The sequence below is a fragment of the Amblyomma maculatum genome, chromosome 10, assembly GCF_055883805.1.
Source record: "Amblyomma maculatum isolate TAMU_Amacu chromosome 10, ASM5588380v1, whole genome shotgun sequence".
Lineage (NCBI taxonomy): Eukaryota > Metazoa > Arthropoda > Arachnida > Ixodida > Ixodidae > Amblyomma > Amblyomma maculatum.
The window spans coordinates 24,618,930-24,629,252 of record NC_139353.1 but is presented as its reverse complement, the minus strand read 5'-3'; the positions used below and the strand labels follow the sequence as shown (position 1 = coordinate 24,629,252).

General features: G+C 45.3%; 2 protein-coding genes across 2 annotated transcripts in view; one reads left to right on the top strand and one right to left on the bottom strand.

The window, feature by feature from the left end:
• Positions 1–66: 66 nt before the first annotated feature.
• Positions 67–5,241, top strand: LOC146175896 (UPF0669 protein C6orf120-like). Its single transcript, XM_084582260.1, has 3 exons — positions 67–426; positions 914–1,179; positions 3,246–5,241. The coding sequence occupies exons 1-3, from the start codon at positions 405–407 to the stop codon at positions 3,561–3,563; spliced, it is 606 nt and encodes a 201-aa protein (XP_084438386.1). The 5' UTR covers positions 67–404; the 3' UTR covers positions 3,564–5,241.
• Positions 5,242–7,003: 1,762 nt separating this feature from the next.
• The window catches only part of LOC146175895 (protein jagged-2-like), a 113,541-nt gene continuing 110,221 nt past the window's right edge, over positions 7,004–10,323 (bottom strand). Inside the window, exons 14-17 of the mRNA XM_084581220.1 lie at positions 9,778–10,035; positions 8,730–8,843; positions 7,974–8,139; positions 7,004–7,470 (exon numbers count right to left, since the gene is read on the bottom strand). Of these exons, the coding sequence (XP_084437346.1) occupies positions 7,004–7,470; positions 7,974–8,139; positions 8,730–8,843; positions 9,778–10,035 (1,005 nt within the window). The remainder of the gene's footprint in view (positions 7,471–7,973; positions 8,140–8,729; positions 8,844–9,777; positions 10,036–10,323) is intronic.

Sequence of the window (10,323 nt, the reverse complement as noted above, 5' to 3'; positions counted from 1 at the left end):
CTGCAATTTTTTATTCAATGCACTGTGAGAGCGCTAAATTGGCAATTTGTTGGGCCAATCAAGATCGTGATTTAGCCAATGAAGCAAGAATGAAGCGCTCGATGCGGTCGTGCGGTGTGTTTAGATTCGTGTCTTCCGCTCTTCCGCTTGAGATCCGCGCGTCTACGGTGGGCTGGCTGAAGTTTATGCTGCGTTGCTGCTAATCGCATGGTTTTGTTGGTACCATAGTTGCCGTAGTGTATATGCGTCATGCGACAATAAGCGGACAATCGCACGATTTCTGCGGTGATCATGGACCTGTGCTGTACGCCGGCTTCATTGAAAGCAAAAGCAAGTCCCCGGTCTTGCTGCAGGACCACGGTGCTTTGACATGACTTGTTCGTGTCGACCACACACCGCCAAAAATGTTCAGTTGTGCATTACACGGTGAGTTGCTGTTTGTAATCGTGTCATGTGCTGCAGTTAGTTCTGAAGTCAGTTAGGCGCCGGTCGTACGAGTTGTAGTAGTGTCGGAATTGTACTCAACTAACGTTGACTCGTTGTGTTCTGCTAGACGGCTTAATGAACTGGTGCTTTGTAACCAGACATTTGATCGACAGACGCTTAATTGAAGCTGTTTGAGAAGGTGCGCATCTCTAACTCGTGGATCACGAATTTTAATGCGTGCGTTTAATGATTACCGGTGAGACAAAGTAGTGTTAGAGCTGCAACGCGCTTTTGCATCGCCTTCAGTAAACTTGACAGCACACTTGTGGGCTTTATTCTGAAGCAAGAGGACACCACCTTTGATGCACTTTCCTTCTTTCGCTGGGTACAGGTCCTCTTCTTCTGCCATAAATGTAAGGCAAAATATCGGGATCATTCACACGCATTGAGCTGTATGTGTTAATGGGCGATTGATTTGCTGCTGCAGGACACAAGCATGAAAGCAGGGCCACTGTGCCGTTCCCAGTGGCGCTTGCATTGCTTCTGCTATGGGCCCTGCCTTCGTCATGCGAGCCGACCGTCTTCCACGAGAGGGTGTCCGGCGCAGTAGGTGCTGGCAATTACAGCTACTACACCCTTTCTAAGCCCGGGGCAGTCACCATATTGGTACACCCCCTGGCTGGAGATCCAGACCTGTATGTAGCCGAGCGAAATGTGCAGCCCACCTTCGATCTGGACAGTCACTGCATGCAGGTAAGCAGCAGTAAGGGCTCCTTTCCAGTGTACCCGTTTATGACTGGCCGTATATATATTGTCATGAAGACAGGGATTTATGGGAAACGGCAACAGGGGCAGAGACACACAGTCAAGACAGGGGTTCACGGGAAACGGTAGCACAGAGAGACAGGCTCAAGAGTCCACAGTCCTAGCTAGCCGAAGCACACGAGAGTCTACAACTTCTTCGTCTTTCAAGCACTACCTCAAACCGCCAGGTGGCAATATATATATTTTTTTTTTCCAGGATAAGCCTGCTTTAAAATACTGAGAAAGCGCTCGCCTCAAATTTGTCGATAATAACAAAATAGGGGGGTGGTCACTTGCTAGGTCCAGGCATGGAAATCCAGAATGGGCACATGGTGGATTGGGCTCTTACTGGTCCACCAACTAACCTTTAAACTCAAGATCGCTTTTTTAAAAACTCGAATGCATCATTGACGTCTTCACTGAACACTGCTGCTCCATTGCACAGCGTACAACTTCTGCTTTAATTTGCCATTATTTCGTTGAAGTAAGAGTTAACACTTGGAGTCCCACTTGCACACTTGCTTTTGGGTAATCTTAAATTCCCGGGTCATGCGGCTTAACATTTCCCCTATGCTCTCGATGTCACTGCACCACCTGCACTTTCGGGGTAAAAGTATATGAATACATCATTGAAATGTGAGTGAAACACGTAAGAATCGGCAAGAGCCACACTACATAAATCCATGACGAGACTGCGTCCAAGTAATTGACAATCATGATGGAAAGACAAAGAACAAAAATTAATGTGCGTTCAACTCTTTTGAGCTTTTGTTTGGAAACTGCTTGACCTTCGACGCATCATCTGGGTGATCTCATTGCTACGTTCACCCTCCTCCCTACATGATAAGGGTCACGGAGATCTCGATCAATGAGTGCTTAGTGTCGTTGCAGTAATATTGAGCAGTGGATGCTTGATGTGTATTTGCTGTGTTTTTTAACTTTTTCTGGACAAACATGGTATATAATTGCATGGGCGCTTGCTCGGTCATTTAGGAAAATTAGAAATTGCAATAAAAAGAGCATGGGCACTTATTCGAGCATCGCCGAATGCTCAGTATTTTACAGTATTGACTCTGCCCATGGCTAACGTTTACTACAAAAGTTGACAGGAATCTGAGGCTCTGCTACAGTGCCTAAGCACTTACCGAGTCTGCAGTTTGTGTATATGCCGACACTTCAGTGAATGTAAGAAAGGCTATGGCAGGCCACTTTGAATATGGCATGGAGTGCACTCACATGAGAGCAAAGTGCTAGAATATGCTGTGCACTGGCTGCAACAAGAGAATCTGTATTTAACTAAGCCCTGGTTAAATGTGTGAGAATGGATCTTTTTGTATTGATGCTGCAACACTTTTTATTAACAATGTAACATGTGGACATCTCTAGCATATTTGACCTACTGTTTGCAGGATTCACGCTTAGCTCCGTTCCATACTCTACTTTCTTACAGAGACTCTCAGTAGTGCTCGCATGAACATAGACCAATGTAGGTCTCTGCTCCATGTCGCAATGTGTGAGATATACATTGAGGTTGTCGTGTCACCTGATTAGGGAAACATGTTTGCAGATTTCCAGTGACATTCAGTGCCTTGTATATTTGTGCCTATGTCAAGTGCTTGCATAGGCAGAAAGCAGACAACAATGTAAATGCCAAGTGTTAGCAGCCAGTTTCGTTCTAGGAAGGCTCATAATGGCTTGACTGCATGAGCGAAAGTGATTACTAGTTGTTGCACAGTGTAGCAGGCTTGGTGAGGAAAGCATTGGCTATTTGCTAATGCAGCACATTTTCAGCTTCCTCCTTTAGATATCTATGATAACGTACCATTAAAATATGGCTGCATAACTTGACTTTTCAAGAACAGCATGTCTTTGGTGTAAGTGAAGTCGAGACATGGAACTGCATTTTGCTGTCCACTGTCCACACCTCGGCCCACCCCATAGGCTCCTTAGCACAGCACTGAGCTGCTGAGACAATGTGTGGTGATATTAAAACGGCATTCCCATTTCCGCCACAGTCGACAACATGCGGCCATGAGCGTGTGGACCTTCCACGCACCTTTGGCAGGCCCGTGGGCATTGGTATCTATGGCCACCCATCCCACGAACTCAGCCTGTACGAGCTGGAAGTGCGAGTGGATGATTCTACAGAGAACCTGCTCTTCTACGACTACGGCTATGTTGCATCACATCAACCAGACAGTCACCACCACTACAACAGCCCCACAGTGCATGAGGAAGAAGTTGACGACTCGGGGCCTTCGGAAGAGATCTCTCTCCTGTGGACTTTCCTACTGGGACTGCTGAAGATTCTTCTGGAAATCCTGCAGGGCTAAATGCAGTGAGCTGGAAGTGACTTTAGAATGCTCTCTGGATACTTCTTTGTGTGTGTAAGGGGAAGGAGTGCAGTTTTGTTTCCTGTTCGTCCCACGCAGTGGTTCGTCGATGGAGCTTTGATGGGCTTATGACGATGGTTTTACCAGCTTCTATGAAAATAGCAGGAGAGGTTATGGCTCTTTTTGGTAGTGGTGATCTGGTAGTATTGGCTGTTGTGAGAAGTTGCACCCATGGTGCCTTTTCTCGCAAAAATTTTGTCAAATAGTGTCGAATCCCGCTTAGTGTACACCAGGCATAGTGCTCAAAGTGTAGCTGAGTCAAACTTGGCGCTTTTGAGAGTAGGTGGTTATGCATTGTGTTGTTAAACAACTGGTAAGTGCTGCCGAGGATGATTAAAGCCCTTAGTCTCAGAGAGGCCGGAAGTTAGATTTGGTTTTGCCCAAATAACGTTCTACGTAATTTGCCGTAGTCCCTAAAAGTTATATCACGTAGCTGACTCTTCACTTATTAGCGGCATCTAAGCTGCTGCTACTGATTATATTGTTCCTTAAGCAGACTGAAAAGTGTGTTATACTTATTAACCTTGTGAGGTAGAGTGGAGGGCATTTGTTAGGAGTGGAGTTTCTTTTCATGGGCTCACAAAGTTTTTCTTGACAGAATCACAAATCTTATCATGCTTCACTTAAGTATGGCAGTGAAGTTTACTATGCCAGCACGCACTTCTTTACATGGGTATACAGATAGGTTGATTACTGTGTTTTATCTATTTTGTGTTATTGCTGTGCCAAGCTACCAGTTGCAGCTGAATAGCTGTTGCTCTAGTCTGCAAACATTATTGGTCAAGTGGCAAGCATTAGTTAAACCATACTGCATTATTTCAGGCGGTTCTTAAATCTGCACTCTGTGACTTATGGTGACGCACAGTCTGACGGTGTGCGACCAGCACTACATTACTTCAGGTTCATTAGGCACATAGCTGAAAGCGCTCTCTGTTTTGTGTACATGCTGTGCAACCCGTAAAAACAAGTCTTTCATGATATCAATGCGTCAAGTGGTCCTAGGTCATAGCTATTTAAGTGGTTATAAACCGGCTTGAACTGCCCAAGTGCTGCATTTTGTCACGCTCAAACACGTTCCCAGTAATAGTTAATAGTGTACTGTAGGTCATGGGCCATTGCCGACTCTTGACATGTTGCAGAGAGTGAGTAAAAGAGCCTTTGGCATGGATGCTTCTTTCGACTGTTTGGGAACATCAGTTAGAACAGGAGAGGGTTGTGAGTGCCAGAAGACGTTTCTGAGCTTTTTTATTGCATTATACAAAGAGACGTGTCATGGGGACCACAGTGTAGCTGGTAGGCATAACGCAACTTTATATAATGATGTGCCGATGTGAAAATGTTTGTATCTACACTACCGACCGAAAGCTCGCTGCCTGATAGAGCTCTATGGGTGCAGTGTTCACAGTGATTTACAGCAGGTGTTTATGTACACCTGGTCTGATTCTGCTCTTGTACACATCGAGGTGTTCTGGTCAGTGTGGGTTTTGTAAAATTTGTGCCTGGGAATTTGTCTTTTTTTGTGTGTGTGCTTGCATTTCCTGTAAGCCTCATACAATTCTTATTTCCATTTGGCCGCCAGAAGTTGCCAAATAAAATGAAAGAAAGAAAAGAGCCGTGATTTGCTTGCAACATATTTAATGCTTGGCATCAGCGGACACAGTCACATTGACAGGCTGTTTGGATTCAAGCTGTTGAAAGCGAGCATAGACTACACACCTTTTTTTTTTTTCTTTATATCCACGCTTCTGAGCATAGGCCATTAAACATAGTGCCACACACATCTGCACAAACCATTCGCAGGAAGCCCAAAGCGCGCGCGTCGGGGAAAAAAGAAACGTTTCGGAGACGCATCACTTGAGCTCTCTGGAAATGATTTGTGGATTTGGCATCCGTAACAGTTGATGGAAACTCTTGACTAGACTAGAGTTTTCTTCCGCGGCATCCCTCTCCACAGACGAGGTCCCCAGTGAGGTCCCCAGGAGGTCCACAGTTTTAACTGGAGATCTGTGGGCCTTCAGCGATGATACCACATCAGGCTTTTACACATTCTTGCACATGCTCAGACTGTCGTTTCAAGCACATAAACCAGGCAGAAAGGAAGAAACACATTGCAGTGAACACTGTTCTCGTATATCTCTTTTTTTTTTGCCTTAGCACCAGTGTGACTTTCACTTGTCACTAGCTGGTTCAATGGGCCTCACAACTGGACATGGTGGACATGCTATAGCACTAGCTGGAATGTGATCCAGTTGCTGTTTGTACTGGATGTAGACGGAGAAAAGTAGAAACGTGAGCTTTTTTTTTCTGCTGTACATTTTTTGCAAAGTCCAGAAAGAGTTGGGGGCAATTGCATGCTTCCCTTATAAATTAGACACACTCCGGATGTGCAGAACTCTACGACAATTGCAGTGCCTGCGTCACTTTAGGAGCTACTATATACATATGTACACGTGAAACATTCACTACACTACAAGACATGCAAGTAAATGTCCTAAGTAGAAAGGTTTCCCTATCATATTTGACAGCTGATTTTAATCTATATTTGCTAACTGTTTAGCCTTTTGCCACTTGGAATAAGGCCTCTCTAAAACTGCAATCAATTGTTGTCATCACTCAGCTGAGAATGGCTACTGGCAGTGTAGCTTTGTGCTTTTGAATATAAACTTATTGCTTTAAAGAATGAACACATATAGTTGTATCACTTCCATTTCCATGCAAGAGATTTTTTGTTCCTACTGAAGTGTGAGACACATCTGCATTTTGCACTAAATTACTTTAGCTCTGATTGTATGTCGAGCAGCATGAGTTTTGAACTACCATTCCTAGAAACTTCAGTACACTGTACATCCAGGAGTTCAATGCATTGTGCCCACAGATAGCAGCATAGTAGCAAAACCGCACACCGTGTGCATGCATTACCAAGACAGCCTATTGTGGGTTCTAACGCAGCAACTCCATACTTTTCCTTTGCTGTTTCATTCGGGTTCCTTCACTGCTTCATTGCTGTAGCATAGTGCTTTAGCACTCTTTCTCTCTCGCTGAGCAGCCTGCTTTTAAGCTGTCCATGCTTGGAGTTGGTGTGACTTTAGTATGAACAGCCACCAAACGCTGGCATCGAAAGCTTTCCTCACAGGGAATGTTTAGAGCCACCTCATTGGTAGCCGGCAGCAGCACGTGGTTGGGTGACACTGAAAGCCTCTACTTCACTGGGAAGGGAACGCACTGACAAGATGGTGCGGCGCTGCAACTTTCCTGGAAGCTTGATGCCTTTAGCAGAGGAATTGTGAAAAATGCACAGGCGCAGTGGCATGTTGTCACCGAGAAATCACTAGTAAACTGTCATTGAGCACTTGAGTTCACACATGAGCGTCCTCGCACTGTCAGACAAGTACCACGACAGCGTCAACGTCCGCATCTGGTACTGGAAAGACTTTGGCAGGGCTGGGAGTGTTCAGCGGGTTGTCTTTCTGGCACTGCTTAACACTGGCGTCGCACAGCCGGTTTGTGTTTTTGGAGGCAGCAAGCGAAGGAGGCTTAAATAGTTCTGCCCCACGTGGATCTCGTGGTGCCTCGGGAGCATCGGAGTTAGTGGCAATGCTAACGGCACGGAGTGGGTTCTGGTACCTCCGCATGTTCTCTTCATTCTGGTTGTTGGACTTGTCGGGCTCGGGTGTGGCTCCATCAAGCTTGGCACTGACACTGGGTATGACACCGGTCACTGGAGTCCACAGCGGGCAGCGGCACAGTGTTGGGTGCGAGCGTAAGAACCACACGGTCAGTGCAGCCAGCAGTCCCAGCAGGGCCACACCAACCAGTGTGACCGTTGCTGCTAGAAGGTAGCTTCGGCCTGCAAACATTTTGAACATTACAGAGGCCTCCATTTGGTGGAAATTTCGCTATGTGACAATGCACGTCCAACTCTGTGCTGGTGGTTTTTGTATCCTGATGTGGTTACAGCTGTACATGCCATCATATACTTCAATTTTCTGTCCTTCTTGCTACAGGTTTTGACATTTCCATCGTTCCATCAAGTAAAGTTAGTGTCAGCTCACGCCAGGTTTACTCTTTGGCCCCATAAACATACGTATTTGATAACATCGGCTATCAAACCTGTTATTTGGCCTAGAAAGGTTGAATAAACATAGCTTCATCTAGTTTCTGGTTGAGTTTAGAATATGCTGCATTGTCATTATAGGTCACTACTTCAATCTCACCTGCTACCTGCTACTGATCCAAGCGACACCTTTTTATTCAGCTCAACCATTTGTGAAAAGCAAGTCTGCACTTGCAGCTGTTGGGAATAGCCTGTGAGTGTCTTGATAACAACTTCAGTGGCACTGCAGCACTTACCTGTGTTTTTCTGGTCAAGTCCCACAAAAGACGTCTCCACCTTCACCTCGATGACTGAAGATAGCGCTGTGTGGTTGGTGAGCTTTCGGCTAATCACATCAGCCAGCGATCTTGCTGTCTCACTGACTGCTGCATACGTGGATGCTGAGGGACGACCGGGTGTGAACTGTGGAAGCAAAGGGCCGAGTGTCATAGCATGCAATGAGAAGAAATAATTAATTGTAACTCAACAGACTTAACTCTTTAGCCTCTAAGACACACTGGCAACACTAACTAGAAAAGCTACCTTACGGCATGCACTTTCTGTAGGCAGCTGTTATCAAAGGTCTCGCTATATAGCTGCATGGTGCACAAATACAGGACTGTATTTTAGTTATGGTTCGTATGGTTCCTATCGAGTCGACATAAATGTGGAAAAGCCCCACCATGGTGGTGCCGTGGTTAGGGTGCTCGACTACTGTGGCCAAGGATGCGGGATCGGGTGCTGGCTGCGGCGGCCACTTTTCAATGGAAGCAAAAAGCAAGGCACCCATGTGCTATGCGATCTCAGTGCACGTTAAAGAACCCCAGGTGGTCGATATTTCCTGAACTTTACTACAGTGTCTCTTATAGCCAGAGTCGCTTTGGGATGTTGAACCCCATAAAACAAACCAAGCCATAGCTGTGGAAATAGTGGCAAGTATTTTATGTGCATAAAAACTAATGGCAGCTGTAAATTCAACCAGTGGCGTAGCTTTTTGTCCTGCAGATACTTACCACAGTTACTTCAATACTGTCAGAGTCTGTGAGCTTCTGTGCACACAGGATGATGATGGAGCGTCGGACAGACAGTCGTCGTATGTTGCTACAGACTGCCTCCACCGTGATCCCCTGTGAAATAGAATGAGGCTTGAATAAGCTATCACGTCAGAAAGTACAGTTATGCATCCTGCACCTATTTCTATGACTCAGCAAGAGATATTAGGAACATATTAAAAGAACATAATTTTAGCTTGTAAATGCATATGCATTGTTTGAAGCTTCAACCATAGCCAATACAGTCTATCCCTGACAAATAAAATTACTGCTTATGTTGAACAGTCAAAAATTGTGCACAAAAAAATAAATTTCTGGGAGTTGAAAAAATACTGGTTTTTAGTTGCTCACTTCTGCTGGCATGTAGTTATCATTGCAATCACTAATCATGGTGCCAAGCAGTGATATACAATAGAACGAAGTACATTCACTGATAGATAAGTTATCAATATATCTTATGTGCTTAGAGTTCAGTTGTCGTTTCCTTCAACTTTATTGCTTGTTTTTGTGAATATGGGGGAGCGCAATTGAAAAGGAGGTTATTTTCTCTCAACTTTATTTAATCTCACTGAAAGATAAAGGTGCATTACAGTCGTTTCTAGTGCAGCAGAAAGTATACTGCACTACTTAAATTGAGGCCTACGTCCCGTAAATCAGTGCACCATAGCAGATCATCAGTTGTGGAGTGCCCCCCCCTACACAAACACACATTTTTTTAAAAATGAGATGACCAACCACAAACTTTTCATCCGTATGGTACTTAAGATGCTTGCTGTTAGATGGCATTTCTAAGTTTTCTATGTAAGTAAAATGAGTTTTCAGCTGTTGAAATGGTGCTTTTCTGATATAACAGTTGTCGCTTTTTTCAGTAGTATGTGCTACTAAAAAAGTATCATTGCCTCATGCAAGACCACACACAGCACTCTCCAAATGTCTTTTACGATGCCAGCTAGAGAAACTGGATCAGATGGCTCTCCTTCAGCGATTTCGTAGCGAAATTGCCACTCACGGGTGCCATCGCACGGCGATCAAAGAGCAGTGTGATCTTGGCACAAGCATTGCTGGGCTCTGCTGCGTTGGGAACGCAGCTGGAGGACAGGTTGGTGGCACCCGGAAGCAGTGGACTGCAGTGGCCGGTAGGCTGGCCACCCTGTGCACAGGGCCTCACGAAACAGGACTCTGCTGGTGCACCCGCTATACACACTTCACCCGGCGGGCACTGCTCCAGAGGTCCAGATGGATCGCAGCCGGACTCGGGGCATGCACTCTGCAACACCAGAGTATACATGGTTGAGCCAAAATAGCAGATTGGGCTTGTTGGTGATCCATTATAGGTTAACAGCAAAAACAACTAAACGGGAACACAGGAGAAGAGGACAACACAAGCGAGTGCTGATTTTCAGTATGGTTGAGGTTGCTGACTACATGCGGGACTAGCCTTGCATTACACTGCCTTATCAACAGTTAAGATAAGTATCTATTGATGTTGACGACCTGTGTCAGAATTCTGTGTTTGTAGGCACCATTTATGAAGAGCTTTCACAGCTGTGGGATA